The sequence below is a fragment of the Bactrocera latifrons genome, unplaced genomic scaffold (assembly GCF_001853355.1).
Source record: "Bactrocera latifrons isolate USDA-ARS-PBARC rearing strain unplaced genomic scaffold, ASM185335v1 scaffold_328, whole genome shotgun sequence".
In the NCBI taxonomy this organism is placed as follows: domain Eukaryota; kingdom Metazoa; phylum Arthropoda; class Insecta; order Diptera; family Tephritidae; genus Bactrocera; species Bactrocera latifrons.
Genome location: NW_017536941.1, coordinates 57287 through 77184, shown reverse-complemented (window position 1 = coordinate 77184; position 19898 = coordinate 57287). Strand labels below are relative to the sequence as shown.

The window sequence follows — 19898 nt, the reverse complement described above, 5'->3', positions numbered from 1 at the left end:
ACAAAAAATATTTCAAAAATATTAAAATAATCTTGTTTTATTTAAAAGTAAAATAAATAACAGTATATGGTACACATTACAATATTTTTTACTAAACTTAGATTAAAATTTTGCTAGAACTCATTTCATTGCATTAAACAATATAATACTAATTTTCTTATAAATAGTGCCATGCCTCCTCAAATATTTTAGTTTTTTTTTTTTTGGTTTTTTTTTTTTCCTTAACTACTTCTACAATATCGGATAACTGCACTCGCTCGCAATGCCGCAAAAACTATTCGCATTTCGCAACATGCGCATAAAACCGCCTTCGCCCCAATTCTCCGAATACGAATTCTTAATAATCCAATAGTCKCGACCATTTTCGGTGCCATAACCGACCACTACAACGGAGTGATTCACCTCTTCTTGATTGCATTCATTATCATCATATATACCGCCCATGTATTGCTCAAAAGATATGGGCGAACCGTTGATGGAGCACGCTAATGGACCGAGCGTTGCAATGACCTCTTTCATTTTTTCCTCATCACCAGGTTTAATGCGCGCATAGTCACGTATTTGTACACCCTTACCCGTATCGTTGCGATGACACTGYGCATTCTCCATTTGTGTGTATGGGTAATTGTTTGCTATCGAGATGCCGTGATCGCGTATATATTCGAAGCCATACTCCTGAAAACCGCCATCACAACCCATATTACCATACTCATCCGCACAATCGACGAGATTTTGTTGTGAGAGCGGTACAAGTATGCCGGTGCGCCGAAAGAGATGTCCCTCAAGTGCAGCAGCTGTGGCGAAGGACCAACATGAGCCACAGTCGAAACCCTGAAAACCGGGCGGTGTRACACCACCTTTTTCGCGCCAATCAAATGAGTCAGGCAGATTTTGTAGATTCGCCTTGGCAGTGACGAAGTTTGTGTGCTTAGAGGTGATTTCCCTGCAATTAAATGTTGATAAAAGTTAAGCTGATCTTTATTTCAGTAATCTAGTATTTTATGTTAAGTTATTGCGGTTTCTGTYTAACTAATTTGAATTGTGAAAATCTAGAAGTTCAGCCTTGATTTAATAAACGGTGAATAGAAAAACTCGTCTAAAACCGCATAAGCGGTSTCYACGCCAATAAAGRAGAGGAGGAGCAGAAAAAACCACCGCAAAATAAATACACATAGATATTTGTATAGTCGAAGCTCGAATACCGTTACGAYAAACGTATTACTCATCATTACGTTTTCGAAATTAGTCAATGAATATTGGAAATCATTAAGTCAGACTAAGTTAATATATCTGCTCGAGTTAATAATGAGTGAATAGGAGGTTCTCTTCTGCTACTAAGTATAACATTTTTCAAACAACTGATGGAAAAAAATGAAGGAACGAAGCTATCGTTTGATTGCCTTGTAAACGGCGAAGCTCTCATTATAAAGGTGGAACGAGTAAATATTAACTAAGAAGGTTGGTTGAGAAATCTATGATTAAGAAATGTCGGAAAGTACCGTTTCAGACTTCCAGATCACTAAGGTAGAATTAAATCTAGTCCTCCAGTGTGCAGTCCCATCTAAAGAGAGATATCAGAGCAGCGTTACTGGCCTTTAGCTCRTCTTGCRGRCCTTTGAGATTAGTCTAGCCACGAYATTAGYGTATCGAGTTAGTTCATAATAAAACTTTCGGAATCACAGGGAATTTATGAAGGATTAGATAATTTAGCATCAACATCATCCGGGCTAAGCCCACGAAATGGATGATTTCGGCGAAAGAACCGCAGCAAGAACGTATATTTTCGATCGGAGATRCAAGAGGTACCCCCGTTTAGTCTGACAAGTTTACATCTTTCTCGTCTTCGTTTCACTTCATCCAGGCGATCATATTGTTTCGGCGTGGTTAAGTAATGGCCGGCCAATTGCCTTGCWTGTTGCCAACAAGGTTTCTTTGTCATTTCCCCATGTGCTGCCGGCTATTGACTTGAGGATTTTGTTGCGACTCTGTACCTTGGCGAAAATCGCAGTCGTATGAGGAGTGAAGGAGCACAGACTGGCGAAAGTCACACCTAAGATTTTAGGGTTATTATCAGAATCGACTGCAATATTAAGATCAAGACTGTACTCCTTTGTCCAGTTGTGAATATGGTCGCTGTGGATTTAATAGGAGAGGGTATTAAGCTCCGTGCCGCGAGGAAGCGAGAAAGGTCGGAGAGATATCCGTTTACGTTGCGATYTAAACCTGTTTAGATCGTTAAGTCTTCAAATACAAGCTCATGCCCAGTGGCAAGATGCTTCTAACCCGAAGGAAATTTAAAGGGGTTTAGTGAGCTATTCGCCCGAAGCAAAGTTCACATTTCGCTGTTTGTAGGCCATGGGTTATATTGCCAAATAAGCAACCACTACGAAAGTTTAAAAACCTCCGAAGGCTAGCTATCGAAGTTGAAGTAGAATTCTCTTGACTTTGTGAGTTGAAGGCTAAAACATCATGTATCTTACCATCTAGATAAACGAGCTGGAAAGTAGAAAACCTATGCAGTTTTCTGATTAGTTTAAGGTGCAGAATCCTCAATTGGTTAGTTACCGCTTTCGGACATGACAAAAATCTTATTTTTTTATCTGTTAAATTATGAAACCCATATACCTCTTCATAGAATCAAATATAACCATTTTTATTGATTTCAAGAGGCATTCACGGTACGTGGTTTTCGCCATTGAGACTTTTTCAGTTTKTTATTGGCTTCGCGGTAACTTGGTCAGCGCTTGGACACCATCGGTACATGCGCTGTCACAAAAGCCTTTTGGCCAATGATTGGCAGGAKATGTAGTGATCTCTTTGCCCTCAGTAACCTCTTCCTTGTTGGGACTCTTGCCAGAAGCCGTATGAGGTGGAAACAACTCAACACTTCGATCTGGACTGTCCCGCGCTTGGGAGGTCAAGACTTAAACACTTGGGAGCGCATAACTTCAGCCTTACCACCGMACTCGCGTGAGTTGAAATTAAACGCCTTTGCAAATATATATTGGCTACTAAGCGTTTTGCTTATTTATAAGTACGAACAGAAGAGTTCTTCTTTCCTAGGGTTTCAAAAAAAACTACATATAGCAGTTCACGTGCRATCTTCGATCAGCCATCTAACCTAAGCTAACCAAATCTATAACACACCCGGAGTTCGAAGAACAATTTTGKTTAACTTTGTTTATTTGATAGTTATTTAAATAATATTTCTTTTTTACTTACTCTCCAGTAAATGTAATTCTCGATCCGGTCAATCTGCCAACTTCCCGACGTGTCAAATCCGCCAAAGGGTTAATGGCTAAACGGAACGAGCTCAATCCGGAAGCAGCATATTTATTTGTCAAATCCACAACCGATTTTTTTGCAATAAATATCGATTCCCGATATTGGCGTTCTCTGTCGTCATTATACACTTTTCCGGTTTGTGACAAATAATCGTTAAAATTTTCTACATCACACAGTTTGTTGAATGTTTGCTGTGCCAATGTGGGCGTTAACCAAATGACAAGGCAATACAATATTGCCGGCAATAGATGAGGTAATAAAYGTGTGGTCAACATTTTTTTGTGTCAGGTATTTCTGTAAAAAGCTGTAAGATGGAAATTTTAATTAAAAAAKATCAATAATTTACGCTCGTAAAAATAATGTGCCATAAAATCAGTTGTAAGCTAAATATATTAACGCTGCTAAATTGTCTGCATGAACAAAGAAATATACTTGAAGCGTGGAAGTGCTAAGCTTACTAATGCACAATGTTGTATTTGTACATATTTATGTAAGCTTGTAAACTAGAAGTTAGTTGTAAAGTTTCCGGTAATAAGGAAAACAAACAAAGCTAAAGCAACGAGGAGAAGATATAAAAATTAATATTGACAATGTCACGGATCTGTAAGTTAGTATGGTATTTTATACATTGGARGACAAATAAGTATAAACTATTTCTGCGGATATTATTGCTTTGTCTTGAACAATAATTTATGCCAACCTTTGTTAAAATATCTTTTGAAATAAAATATTTTTTATTCAAGAACTTGATTTCAGGTTATTCAATAAGAGACTACAAAAAAAAATGGTTTAGGATATCAATGAAATTCTTTATTCCTTTGAAAATACGTTCGATCCCATTATGTATGGCACTCGATTTCTTTGCATGGCCACCACGAGCACGCTTGCAGAAGTCCAGACGCTGAAGCCAATTTACGACGGTTTCAAGCATAAATCGGTCGATACTACTACAATTTCACGTACGAACTTCATCAATCGTCGCTGCCTTGTGGACATAGACCATAGACTTGACGTAGCCTCACAAGAAATAGTCTAACGGTGTTAAATCGCACGACCGAGGCGGTCAATTTACTGCGCCATTTCGTGCAATAACCCGTTCTCCAAACTTGCTTTTTAATAAATCGATTGTGGCATTGCTTGCGGCACGGTCCTGTTGAAACCACATATTGTCCAAGTCATCATTCTATTTGGGTCAAAACTATTCGGTTATCATTGAGCCATAGCGATTCCCWTTCACAGTAACTTGCTGATCTTGATCATCACGGAAGAAGTACGGCGGAATGACGCCGCGGACCATATAGACTCATGGAGTACGTGTGAGTTGCTGCCTGACCAATAACGCATATTGATCGCTGAAAATAATTTTTYGATGAAAATTCGGATCATTTTCAAGTTTTTGCTCAGCCCAATTCACGAATATACGAGGATTCTGGTGGTCAAGCGGCTTCAGTTCTTGCACCAATTTAATCTTCTAAAGATTTAGGGCAAAAACTTTCGCAAAATTCGCCACAAAGACGATAAAGAGATCCCCAACGCTTGAGAGACTGATTTGAGTTGACGATTTTTAGGAGTGTTTGGAGTTATTCAAGGGTAATATACCCGAGTTTTGCATTAATATGTGATGGTGGAAGAGGCATGGATCTATCATTTCAATCCGAAATTCAAACGACAGTCATCCGACTGGACTGCACACCAAGAACCTGCTCGAAAGTGTGGGAAAACGCAAAAGTCAGCGGGCAAGGTTATGGCAGCTGTATTTTGGCATGTGCGTGGAATAATTTTTATTGACTACCTTGAAAGAGAAGATAACGTCAACAGTGAATATTAGATAGCGTTATTGGAYCGTCTGAAGGACGAAATCGGCAAAAAATGGCAGCATAGTGTTTTTGGGTGAAAAATCACSTTGTCACAAGTCAGTGAAAACGATGGTTAAAATCCATGAATTTAGTTGCGAATTGTTTCGGCAGCCACCATACATATTCTTCAGCGAATATTTGCTGTTCTCAGATCTCAAAGCTACGCTCGCTGATAAGAAATTTTCATCGCATAAATGGRTGATTACCGAAACTRAGGCAAAAGACAAATCGTACCACAAAAATGGTAACTAAAAGTTAGAGGGTCATTATAATCAGTAAATGACCCTTGAAGAGAACTATTTTGAATAAWATAACTAATTTTGCCAAAAGCATGTGTTATATTAGTAGGTAGGCTGGGTTAACCGATTAGTCAACTAATATTGGAGTTAGACATCATTGATATTGAAAATGAATTCGGAATGGATATGCCACAAGTGACTTTGCCTCATTATATTATGCGGAAGAGAAAACCACGCTACCTACACCAACCTTAAGTAATTCACAAATATTCAAAATATTTTAAAGTTTTTAATGACCGACGCACAAATTTAAAAAACCACTCAAAGAACAAAAGCGGCATTTCCGTACCATTTTGAAGCACCAAAACGCCTTCTGTAGCAATCAAGCGTCACGCATTATAGATTAAAGAGCACTTTGAAAAGTGAAAGGAAGTCAGTAATGCCAAACACATGTGCAAACATTCAAATTAATAATATTTATAATATTTTTTTAATATAGCCAACAGAATCGTGTTGTGTTAATGAAAGAGAAAAAGGTGGCATTTTCAAGCATCTTCACTCCCTCCTACATAAAACATACAGACCTACAGTTATTATTTGTGCCACTTGTGTCATCATTTCCTGCGTTACAACAACCGTCAAATTGCTGCTTATACGGTCAATTTTTTGTGCGATCACTAATTATAAAATCGTAGAAAGGTGAAATTTTTATGCATAATCATTTTGAGTTAACCAACAAAAGCAACAATAATAAAACTCATCTAAGACATCAATACCGCAAAAGCAATAAACAAAACATAAATCAACTGTACATACATATGTTTTATACAGTTGTCTGTCAACTTCATAACTGAACTCCGCTTACACTTGGGTGAGCATATCGATGAGGTATGGCGGGTCGAAATCAAGCAACTAATTGGAGTTTTATGTAATTTTGGCTTGTAAAGTGATTTGCTAGCGGTCAAAATWGCCGGCTGAACTTGTGCATAGCCGCAATGCGGGTATTGATAATTTYGGGCCGAAAGAAACATCAGAAAACAGCTAATAAAAAAATAAATAAAWAAAATTTCGAAATTGAWTTTGTATGCCTAAAATCGTTTGGAGTCAACCTAACAYAAATGTAGTTTTTCGAAGTTAGYATTCGAAATCGAAAAATCAAATTTCAAAATTGAATTTTTGTGCCGAAAATCATTTAGAGTCAACATTACACAAATGTATTTTTTCGAAGTTARCTTTCAAAATCGAAATATTTGCCTTAGAATTTCGAATTTCGGAACTGAATTTTTRTAGCGCAAATCATTTTGGGTAGTATTTTGAAGTTAGCTCTCAAAATCGAAATATTTGCTTTCAACTTTCGAAGTTAAATTTTCATAACGCAAATCATTTTGGTGTCAACTTACACAAATGTAGTTTTTCGAAGTTAGTTTTCGAAATCGAAATATTTGAATTCGAATTTCGAATTTCTAAATTAAATTTCTAAGGAGCCAATAATTTTGTGGTCAACATTACATTTTTCGAAGTTAGCTTTCAAAGTCGGAACATTTGCATTTGAATATCGAATTACGTAATTATTTTTTGTGGCGCAAATCGTTTTGCGTTTATCCTTACATAGAGTTTCAAGATTTCATAACCTTGCGAGAATTTTTGAAATATAAAAATTTTACTGTTTTCGAAAATATAACTTTGACTCCTTAKAAGTTGATAACGTGGATGATGTCTACATTATTGAAAGTTTCCAAATGTATGCTTATTGTSTTTTATAGTAATAAAATGTTAATTTTTAATAGACACTGCTGGCACAACACAAATGCGTTGTTTCTTACAATCTTTTAAAAATTATTTTGTTGTTATTTTGCATGTTAAACAATAAAAAAACCCATCTGGGATCCATAATCGTAAAGTTTCGTTTTATGGCGCCTTATTCCTCTTAATGAACTCAGTAATTTCTATTTCTTTTCAAACCACATTTTTCCATAAGAAATGCAGGATCAATTATTTGTATACTCATCACTTTTTAAATAAAAAAGTTTAAAAGCACCCACTCTTCACAAATGACTTTGCAAAGTCGACATTAACACATTCGTTTTATTTAATTTATGTTTCATATTTGCTATTTCGCACCTGCACAAACACTCTTACAGCGGCTTAACTAATTTTGCTTCGACGTTCGTTGCGTTCGCTTCGATTTCGTTACACTTCCGGCAATACAGTTAAAACATGCAAATCGTAACRAATTTCCGATTTCGCGAAAAAAAAGTCCCTCAACAGCGATTATTCAATTTCAGTGGCAAGCTATTCACTAGSGCGAATGCATTTGTTTTTATTATTTTCTAAYAACTCCACACAGTTGCGCGCCAAACCGTTGTACCGTCCGTCAGCATCCAGCGCTGAAGGTGAAATAAACCGATTTTAAAGTTTGAAAATATTTTTATAACGACACCACAGTTTGATTCAATCTTCGATTTGGTCGGTAAGCCGGCGCGTGTTGGATTGCCCCGCACGAAAATATTTACATTCATTTATGAACGGATACATATGTACATACATATGTAGTATATATGTTGGCATGTCTCTGCAAGCCTGCTTAAAACATTTCTGTTAAGTGTGCTTACGTATGTGTGCAGGTAAAGGGTTTCCCAACGGATACGTTGCATCTCATGACTCAAACGCTTACGTTTTCTATTAACTGTATTTAATTAATTTTAGTCCAAATATAGAACAGCACAAAATATATGTACGTTCAGTGAATAAGTCAAAAAATTCATAAGMAAATTTAAATTTTGTAYGAGATAATTAAAATTAATCACAATTTTTTAGGCTTCTTTTTGTACTCTTGCTACCTGTTGCTACAGAGAATTATGCATAGTTTTGTTCATGGTCCAAAAGCATGTCGAACGAGTGTTTTAGCTCGTTTTACCGGTATGGCCGCCAGTATGCCAGTGCAATCCTTTTGAATGACTCCCCGTCTGCATAACGCTTTTCTTTCATGGGCAAATGCATTTTTCCGAAAAGGTGGAAGTCGCACAGTGCCATATCAGGTGAATACGGGAAGTGGTTAACGGTTAAAATGTTTTGGAGATATTCAACTCCATTTCCATGGATTTCAATCATTCTTTTGGCTGATTTTTGATGAATCCACGCACAGTTTCGTTGGCATTTCCGGTGATCACGGATTTTGATTAGCCCACATGTTGATCGTCATTTATGTCCTCACGTCTACTTTGAAAACATTGAAACTACTCGTGTATTCTGCTATGGGATAGACAATCACCGCTATAAACTTGTTTCATCAATTGAAACGTTTCGGTAAAAGTTTTACCAATTTTAAAACAAAATTTAATGTTGGTTCTTTGTTCGAAGCTCATTTTCGCTGCCGATAACACAAACAAACTGACACTTAAAACGCAATAACTTCWCTTTCAATCAAKGAAATGTCATGAAATTCTCCCTGAATTTTGAAATACGGAAACAAGAATATTAAATTTTGAAACTTGACTTCGAAAATGAGAGAAATCTTACTTATCTACTACTTTCCCATATTATATATAGTATAGTAGGTTGCCTTTTTTCGGTATTTGGCAACACCAGTGTTGCAATCTGCAGAGTTGCAATTTTATCGTAAAGTTTGACTATTTTAATGGTATGCATATTCAGAAAATTTTGACAGACYAGTGCTATTTGTGTTRTTTACAGYAACTTAAAATATTCTTCTCGAACAAAAAATGGAATAGATGTGTTTTTTACAGTACCTTTAAACATTCTTCTCGATGAAAAAACAAAATTGAGTGTGTTGTTTACAGTAACTTAAAATATTCTTCTCGATGAAAAAACAAAATTGAGTGTGTTGTTTACAGTAACTTTAAACATTCTTCTCGATGAAAAAACAAAATTGAGTGTGTTGTTTACAGTAACTTAAAATATACCAAGAAATGGAAATAAATAGCGAACATTTGCGTGCAATTATTTTTTTTACAAGTTTCTACATAGATTAACTCAGCAACGGTATATCGATGAACTGAATTCAATTTTTGACAATGAAGCTTTATSGATGGTTTGGTGATTTCAAACGAGTTCGTATATCACTCCAGATCAATTGCGGGAATGTCGTTCAAAATATGTTGTTGTTATTTGTTGAACAGCCAATGGCTTGCATCCGACGGAAAGTTGGAGATGAATTACAGTTACCTAAGCAGGTAGCAAGATCATTTATTTATTCCTAACAGTTTGTATGTCAGCTATATGCTTTGATGGKCGGATCTGAACAATTAAAGGGAGTTTGTAGCGTTGCCTCAGACAATAATATATGCCAAATTTCGTCAAGATATCTTATCAAAGAAAAAAGTTGTCTATACAAAGACTGGATAGTGTACAGCAGCTACATATATACGTTCGATCTGCACAATTTCTTCCAATACAATAATAAATGCCAAATTTCTATATGTATATAAAAAAAGCATTATTTTTCAGAAAAACTTTATTTCGACCGAGCTGCTCTAAATAATACTTTTGGCACACCCTATACATAATTCAGTGTATATTAGGCTCCCGGCATCATTACTGAACCAATTTTAAGCTACAATGCTTGGAAAAAAAATTAAAGCGAAAGTAAAAATTTTAAGTGAGTTCACTTGCTTACTCATTGTATTAATGCATGATTGAGTTATAAACATTATTAATCTTTTTATTGACTTTGTTGTAGTTTTATCTTAATGCCCATTGAAATATTTTGATGCAATTTGAATCAATTTTATTCCTAGTATCTGTAAAAATCACCATTTCAATAGAAATCTGTGAATATTTATTTTAAAAAATGTACCGGCTGTTCAAAGTGAACGGCGCTGAATTTTTATTTCATATTTCTGTTTTTGGACCAGTACAAAATAGAGCGGGTGTTTTTTTTTTTCTGAAAAACCGCATATGAGGGAAATGTACTACTCATCATTCTGTACAGCTTTACCCTAAAGAATATGGATCTAAAACTGTGTGTTATCGAACCAGCAATTTTTAGGTGAAGTTTAATTTTTAGGAATTGTTTTTTTTTAGGAAAATATCTTTTCCAGTTTTTGAGATATCCGAAATTAATTACAYTCCAATTTGTCGGAATCGGCCAGATCTGACATCTATATATCATCTTTTTTATTACTAATATTTTACCGATTTTTATCTATTTAAAAAAAATTTTACCGATTATTTTGTTATTTTTTCCAGTTGCCTGCCTTTAAGGGCTTACATGGGTTTCCCTGTGTAAAAAACAACCTTTTTTCAATAATTTCTTTTTTTATATTAAAAATAAGTATTTTATTAGAATTTTTTATTGTTACAAACATACACTACTACCAAACAAATTCTGAATTTTTTTAGAAAAATATATTCTACAGAAATATGAAAATTTCAGTGAAAATGTCGCAACATCTTTTGTACCAATAGTTTTAATCGAAAAAAGTCCTTCGTTCAAGTCTTTAAGAATTATACCTCAAAGACCTGTGTAAAATTTCATGAATACTGATTTCAAAATTCCCTAGAAATCTTGCCAAACGACTTCAAAAACACAGTTTCGACTTAAACACGGCGCACTTAGCCTCGAGCGCCGAAATTCTCAAGGCTAGATTTACGAAATTATTACTCGGATGAACTTGAAAATTTAGAATAATATTCTAGAGGTGTTTTAATAAGACAATAAAAAAACTATTTTTTCAAACCGGTAAATCCATGTAACCCCTTTATTAAACCGTTAAGAAGAAAATCGGGGAAAACTATATTACATACGACTTCTTCTTCTTTATTAGCGATTATAGCCGAGTTAACAACAGCAAAGCTGGTGTTTTTTAAGTGGCGGGTCCCAAACCCAGCCTTGTTTCGCCTTCTCACTTTAGCTCGCCTTCAAATGGATGTTCGTAGGCTATCTACTTATTAAAGACCGGAAGTCTTAAGCTGCTTTAGTCAAAAGATAGTAAGACTTTATTTATAATTTTAAAATTTTTAATTCGTTCTTCAAAATGTATGTCGTTCACCTCAAAGTAATCAATCAGTTTAATACAATGGTTGCGGCACGATATTGGTTGAAAATTTGGTGAAAACCTAACGAAGAATCAATACAGTATGCGACGGTGTATTATCGTGGCGCAAAAACCAAGAGGTGTCGACGCATAACACTCAAATAGTGTTCCTTGTTGACAGTTAAGCCAGTCGGAAGGAATTCGTAGTGGATTTGGAGTACGCTTGATTTTTGACCTGCTCTGAAGTGTTTTTTTCGGCTTCGTCTCACCTTTGCCACTATATTCGGCCGATGAATCATATGTTTTCGGGTCGTAAGCACAGATTCAAGACTCATCGCCAGTAATAATACTTTTTATGGCATCCGGGTAGTCAGAAAGCATTGTTTAACAGACATTTTCCCCATGTTGTTTTCGAAAAAGTTTAGTGATTTTGGAACCAAGTGGAAGCAACCTTTTCTTAAACCCAAATGATATTTTAAACTGGTTTTCACTGATCCTTCCGATATTCCAACGATGCCAGTGAGATATACTTGTACCACTATTAATCGTAATGGAAATAATTGGTAGATGAAATAAAAAATAGCTTTTAATCTTTTTTCAGCGTTTAGTGGGGTATTTATATTAATTTTCAGAAAAAGTTTACCATATATTTTGTTTTGGTTTTTTCGCTTTCAGCTTGAATTGTGCTGACATTTAACACCAATGTACTAGTCAATAAGAAATGTGATTTTCTAACCAGGTTGTAAATTTTAATTTCTACTTTATCCAATAAATGGCTTTAATAAACTGTATGTGGTTCTCTAACATAAAGTTTCCATTCTCCGCTGTTACATATTTATTGGACTAACTTTTATGCGAACCCTTATTTATGAGGTGTTTCCAGCAAGGTTTATTGTATGATATAACAGTTATAAAACCTTACATACACACTCACTGAGAAATATAAATGTGTCTGCAAATATGCACAAGTAGGCATACTCTTACGTATATTTCTTATACATATCTGTTTTATGTTAATTTATTAAATGGTCAAAATATTGAATGACCGGCGGCTAAAGGTCGACAACAGCAGCAGCATGTTTGGTGGACAGCACCTAGTTTACTATTGAATTAATCATACCAAATGAATTTCATTGAATTAAAACATTCGTTTATSTTTCTTTGAACATTCGTTGCTTTGGATTAGAGTCGTGAAATTCGYCTTCGTTTAAGTTGATATTTATATGTTTCCATTTGTTTTCTTATTGCATTTTGTTAATAAAACGATGAATATGATAATTGGTTGCCGAAAGAAAAAAAAACAAATGTCGAACATAAATAACTTTTATGGCGGGCAAAAGCAATTAAAAACCGTTTATATTATTATTTTATTACAGAAAGTGATAGTTTTTGATTTATAATGCCGGCGGATCTAAGWATATGTGTTACGGATAAAATACTAGGCCACGAGTGGGATTAGATAACTTCAGATTGTAAACATAAATGGAATATACTGAATATGTAAAGTATCGTTTTGAATATACAGTACTGGGCATTAAAACTTGTCAGGTAGTCGCTACCACCTTAAGGTTTACTAACTTTGATCTTGCTAATTGGATTGGCATGCAGAGTGGACAGTCGATTCGGCGYTGTTYGCAGCAACTCGGATTAACATATGAATCTTAAATTGAAAGCGTACAAAATATAGCTTTTGCAAGAACTGAACCTTCAAAGAGACAACGCTTCGCTTTATGGGCTCTTGAAAAATTMCAAGAAGTTCCGACGTTTTCGAGCCAAATTTAATTCAGCGATGAGGTCCATTTCTTGCTCAATGGGTATGTAAACAAGTAAAGTTGCCGCATTTGAGATGGAGAGCAACCTGAAGAGATTCAAGAGTTGTCATTTCATCCAGAATGACAACGGTTTGGTGCGATGTGTCGGCCGGTGGAATCTTCGGTTCACATTTCTTCAAAAATGATGGCAGTGAGAACGTAACCATCAATGGCGACCATTATCGCGCCATAATTACTGACTCATGATCCCGGCGACATTTGTTTTAAACAATACACTTCAGTRAGCAGATAATTTCACTTTTAGTACCGGCCGATTGGCCACCAAGATCGTGTCATATCACACCGTTAGATTTTTTTTCTGTAGGGATATGTAAAGTCCAAGTCTAGGTGGTCAATCTCGCTTCGATACAGACCTTGGAGCAAAACATACCGCTTGTCATTCGCCAGWTATCTATCGAATGCTCCAAGAAGTCATCGAAAGTTAAACTCAAAGGATGGACCTTGGATGGAATTCCGCCAGACTAGTGCGACAGAACAAACAAAAGCAATTCGGATGACGGATTCTTTTGACTGGAGTTGTCCGAAGGACTAAATTCGCCCAAGAAAAATTCAGAAAGATAGACGAAGGTCTCTTTTTCTGCATCGCTTTAAATCCTCTTCCGCTATTGATAAGAACCATAGTGATACGACAGGAATGATAGTGGATGCATCAACGATTCTTCGGAGACTCAGATAGGCGGAATTAAACTGTGTACCAACGTCTGCAAAACAAACCTTTTTTGAGCCTATGCATGTAGAAACAGCGGTATGTATCAGCGAAAGAGAATCTTAGTAGGGCTGTGGATGAGAGGCAGACCGTGATTTTCTGTAATGAATCCAAGTTTAATATTTTCGAATCAGATGATATGCACGATGTATGGATAATGTTCGGCGAACTATTCAGTGGAGAGGGCCTACAAAAACCATACATCAGTCAGTAAGCAGGATGGTCTTATGCAATCGAATTCATTTCATTGAAGAAAGAGTTAATGTTGAGGGGTGTACGAAATATCGGGAAGCCAATTTCAACACCAAAACGAGGTCATCTTCTAGCACGATTCTGCGCCATGTCACAGGATTAACATCGTAAGTAATTTCGTTTCGAATTCTACTACCTGTTATCAATCTTATTCATAACTAATTTTTATTTTCTACATTGTTTTTTACAGGTTGGCAATTGTATGGCTGAAAAGGGGTAAAGCAGTTGACTTGGCYGGGGAATAAATCTGATCGAAAACCTGGTGGCGATTATGAAGAAAAAGGGAGTCAACAGAAGGAACAGAAGCTGAAATACAAGTCGAATTCCGGATGGATTTTGTCTTTTTGAAGACGTGATATGATGATATGGAGATCGATTTTCTGTAAAATTTAGCATTAATATTTTTTGGCTAATAATTTTTTTATCGCTTGTACAAATGTAAACAACCTCTCATTTTCACTTTTTTCTTGAATGAATATTTTAGCACAGAGTTAATTTTTTTTCCTTTAGCGCCCATATACCTGTTGTAGAGATTTTCGAATTTTCAGTTGACTTTATAACACATATAGTTGCGAGCATTGAAATAGTAGTGCCTATTGGCCAAGAGAGTTTTGCTTTAAATTTTGTTCCTTTTATGATATTGCCGYCGATCTTTATTTTAGTTATATTCTCTGAAGTATAACGGTCCTGTTATATACAACAATAATTGTGAATTACTTACCGTTACTTTTTTAAAGCCAATTTTATTGGGATATTTTTATGAGCGAGCAATAGAATAGTAGTGAACGGTGAGATGATTGCAAACAGATAATTTTTAGTAAAAAATATTTAATTTTATCAAACAAAAAGTAAGTTTCCAGATCTTTTATTAATTTTTCAATGCAAAAAGCAAAAAAAAAAATATAACTTTGCACTTTTTTTTGGGCCTCGGGAAGCACTGCAGTGACGAAAAACGAGAATGTATTCAATATGTCATAAACAATGGTAAATCCTACAAGGGAGTGGAAAGATTGTAGGCTGTTAAGCCACAATGACTCACAATGCAATTATTTATTAAAAAAAGACGAAAAAAGGGGCGCAATATGGATTCTTTCTGAGAATTTTACACCAATAGTTGTAAGATGTGCCAAGACTCGACCTAGAATGTCAGCTATGGAGATTCGGAATGAACTGAACCTGGCCTACGGTGTTCATACAGTGAGAAGACTTCTACATGAACATAATTTACATATATGTCCGCAGTCCTCGATAAGTACCGTTATTAAAAAAAAATCATATAGCAAGTTGTCTTAAATTTGCAAAGGACCGATTGAGAATTGCCAATCAGCAAGCCAGCACAAAACCTATGAAGCTTGGCGGTTTGAATTTCATGGTTTGGTGTGTTTTTCTCACAGGCCCAATTTTTGTGTGCAGTCCCAATTTTTTTGTGCATTCCCAATTCACAAGATTACTAGCATAACGGACCGACACAAATTCGTGGATATAATGCAGTATATTATGATACCATTTGCTGAAGAGGACATCCCGCTGAAAAGGATATTTCAGCAGAATAATGACACGAAGCATACCAGTAGGGTGGCAAAGGAGTGGTTTCGGGTCAATGCAATTGATGTCGTGGATAGGTCAGCTCAATCGGCTGGCCTCTATCCTATTGAAAACCTTTGGGCTGACGTTAAGAAAGCCGTATGGAATGACAAACCCAAAAACAACAATGAGCTGTGGACCGTAGTGCAGCAAGCATGGCAGAACATACCACTAATAAGATGCCAGAGTCTCGTAGATTCCATGAAGAGACGTTGTATTGCTGTTATTAAAAATCATGGCCATGCTACCAAGTACTAATAGCTCGTATAGACGGAACTTTCAAAAGTCTTTCAGTTTAAAAAAAAAAAAAAAAAATGTATTACTTTACTACTATTTTATTGCTCCCATTAAATTTCATATATATAAACACAACTTTGTGAATAAATACATATATCATACACCCATTCAAATTAAAATATTTTTATTATAAACGTAACCAGGGAAATATGATAAACTTTTCCATTTCAATTGATGTTAAAATTGTATATAATTTTGCATAACTCACACGTATGTAAAACTCTAGCACCCACTACTATTTCACTGCTCGCAGCTGTATATGGGACAATATGTAGGGCATCTCAAWGAAAATGAGTAAGCGTATTTTAGTCAAAACAGTGTGTATTTGTGTGAATACTTGACCTTGCCTCCTTACTAATATCAGAATTTTCAAACATCCGATTGACAGTAAAGTTTTGCCAACACCTGAAGATATTTATTCGGTCTTAATTCTTCCAATTTGTAAAAGTATGAAATTCTCCCTTCGTTATTTGTTTGCGGCTACAATATTGATTAATAAACTAATATTTTAATTTTTATTTGTCAGATATTTTTTCCTAGAACATTTCATATTATTTCAGACGTAAAAATTGGGTTAGTAGGTCTTGGGGAAATAAAGTGTTATAAATGAATATAAATTGTAATGTGTTAAATTGCCTATAATTTGCATTGTGTTACTACTGGTATTCTTCAAAAAACACAGTTATATGTATGTACATACAACTAAATATGTATGCATCTTTTTATGTATGTATATAGGCCAATCAAAACAAGCTTAACCATCGTGCATCTTAAGACGTCGCGTATCTAAAAACAAATACTTAAGATACGCGTCCGTGGGTGTGTCGCTTTAATATTTGTCTGTTAGTCTGCAGAGGTTTCTTTGCATAAATCAATGCATTAATTGACACCTCTGGAAATCTACGAACAGCATTTACACCTTTATGCTGGTAGAATTGCCGGCTTGTGTACATACCTACATACAGACATATACGTGTAGGAATGTCAGTATGAAATATACACATTATTGACAAATAACTTCTAATATGCTCTGTCTATTGCAGTCTCTAACATGTACCGTTAGTTTTATACTAAAAAGATATATATATAGGCTTATAACAGTGGCGTGAGTTAAAGCTTCAATGCAGGGGTTTTGAATTTTTTTTTACAAAATAGTTATAAAATCATGATTTCCAGCAATGATTGATGATTTATTAGCAAATAGAGAATATTTAAAATTTCTGCAATAATAAAAGTTTTGCATCAAATATGTATTTATTAAAGTAATAGGATTTCTTAAAGATGCAAAACCAGTTGTCAAAGCAAATACCGGTGTACCAGTATAAAATGAGCGTTTTTTTTTCTGAAAATGAAACACTAATTTTGAATGATAATGTAAAAAAAAAAAAATTATTGAAAATATTTACCACTGCTCTTTACACCAGAAACCTAATTTTCGACTGCTGTATAGGAATCGAAGTGATGCTCAGCCAATACCTATCCTATTGAGGAAAAAAAGTGGTAATCGGAAGCTGTCACGTCCGGTGTATACAGCGGGTGGGGTAGATTTTGCKTTGTGCACAAGTGCATTGTCATGTAACAAAATTACGATTTTCGAGCAATGCATGGTTCAAATTAATCATTTGTTGCCTGTAGCGATTAGTATTAATAGTTTCACAAGATTTTAGAAGTCCATGGTATACCAAACCATTTTGATCCCAACAAACATAGAGCCATTACCTTCTTACCGAGTCAATCTGTTTTTGCAATGGATGTTGATAGTTGTACCGCCCCTACAATCCATGATTTCCTACGTTTAGAATTCTTAAAATAAATCAATTTTGCATCGCCATGAACAATTCTTTGTAAAACTGATTTTCTTTTGTTTCTTTGAAGCAAAATTTCACAAGTGTTTTGTCGGTTTTCCATTTGTCTTTAATTCAATTCTTGTGCCACCTCTTCAAACCGTCTTTTGCCCGCACTTTAGTGCTGATTGTGTTGTAATAATATGTCCATCAATATTTAAGAATATATTCTCGAGCTTTTTTCAACTTGTACAAAGCACTGCTTCTGTTTTTTTGTTCTGCGAGTTGAAGTTCTTGGTACGGTCTCAGTACATACWTATGTATATCCTGAATTTGGTAAAGTACTTTGGCAACTACAGTTACCGCTATATTATCGGCGTATCCGATCTAAATCTGTACTTATTTAGGCAGCGGAAGTCGTAGGATTCCATCATACAGGACATATCATAAGAGTGGACCCAATACGTAACCATATGGCACACCACCAGTTATAGTATGCTTATTTGGTCTTTCATCCGTGTCATACAGCAGCAGCTTTTTCGACAAATAGCTCTGTATGATGTTCAGGGGGTAAGTTGGTATTTTTTTTATTGGTATGCACGCAGTATGGTGGGCCAGTAAGCCRAATTAAATGCGTTTTTCACATCGAACCGAAACCGCGGTCGCACATCCATTCATCGCCTTAAGTAATATTTTTCCGCAATACCTATGAACTTCTTAATTAAGTCAACAGCATTTTCTGCCAAAGCCGTATTGGTTGTTGGATATGCTCCAAGCCTGATCTTTTTGTCTTTCTAGTCGAACACAGATATTTGAACATTTTGCACATTGTGTCGATCATGCATAGTGGGCAATAAGAACTGCAATAAGAACAGGTTCATCTACTAGTTTGTATGCCTTCTGTAATAACACTAGTAGTTGCATTTTCCCATCTCGTAGATATATTGTAAATAGCTCAATAAAGGGTTTAACATTGTACATCACTGTGAACTTCAGTGCTCTGTTGGGGACTGTAGGTCTGGTGCTTTGAAAATACCGAACTGTTAAGCAACTTACATCACTTCTAGATCATTTACTTGTGCTGCAGCTGTGGCCTCTGACTTTTCAAATAATAGAGTTCGAAATGAATCAACAAAGACGTGAGCATAAATTTGGTGAAGCGCCCCAAGCACTATTTTTTGTGGCTTTCGCTTTTAGAATTTTTGCCAAGAGAATAGTTTGAGATAGCGAGGAGTGAAATAGCGAATCGAAAGCGCCTGTAAGCAAATGACTTACAACTTTTTGCAGTTTTCCACAAAGTTTGTTGTATCCAAAAGGCAACGTTAGAGATCCTATGAAGCGCTATGTATATATAAATGTTCAGATTGACGAGCTAAGTCGATTTAGTCAAGTCTCTCTGTCCGTCTGTTTAACTTTATATAATATACAAGGGAAATTTGTTGGATATCACTCTAAAATTTTGCACACTTCCTTTTCTTCCCAAGTAGCTGCTAATTTGTCGATACCGCCGACTCGGGTCACTTGGATCCATCTACGTTAACAGGGATCACATCACCTCTAACGCGTCCATTAAGCTTCTAGAATTCTTGAGATTGGTGAACCTTTGGAACCATATACATATATTATAGGAGAGGCCATAGGTCGAAGTGTCAATTATTTTCTATCTATTTATCGGGTCACTAATGATGATAATGGGGTCACCGATTAAAGTGATTATCATTTAGCATAGGTTATTGTCTAAGGCAACGCTACAATCTCCGAACGTATTGTTCAGATCGGGCAGCTGAAAATAAAATAAATTCCTTTTTTCACATAATATACATAGTATGTATAAAATACCCCCCTCTGCAATATCTTCCAGTGGCTGCAGATGCATTCACATTGATACATAGTATTTAGCAGTAAATCCATTTATGAAGTTTTGTTGACATAAAAAAGTTGTGCCCATGCCATAATTAGCACTACAAACTAACGTGAACTCCAATAAAAATTTACCGCAAAAAAATTGTGATTTCAATGACAAAATAGATTAGAACCACAGACAACAAAAGTTGAATGTTTACCTTT

The 19898-nt window shown here is 35.5% G+C and overlaps 1 protein-coding gene across 2 annotated transcripts; it reads right to left on the bottom strand.

The window, feature by feature from the left end:
• Positions 1-108: 108 nt before the first annotated feature.
• On the bottom strand, positions 109-7760 carry LOC108971148 (cathepsin L1). 2 transcript variants are annotated; one of them, XM_018937015.1, is made up of 3 exons: positions 7502-7760; positions 3223-3589; positions 109-943 (listed from the first exon to the last, which is right to left on the bottom strand). In XM_018937015.1, the coding sequence occupies exons 2-3, from the start codon at positions 3558-3560 to the stop codon at positions 232-234; spliced, it is 1050 nt and encodes a 349-aa protein (XP_018792560.1). In that variant the 5' UTR covers positions 3561-3589; positions 7502-7760; the 3' UTR covers positions 109-231. The 2 variants fall into 2 exon arrangements, with proteins under 2 accessions (XP_018792560.1, XP_018792561.1); XM_018937016.1 differs by having other exon boundaries at positions 7520-7760.
• Positions 7761-19898: the final 12138 nt, after the last annotated feature.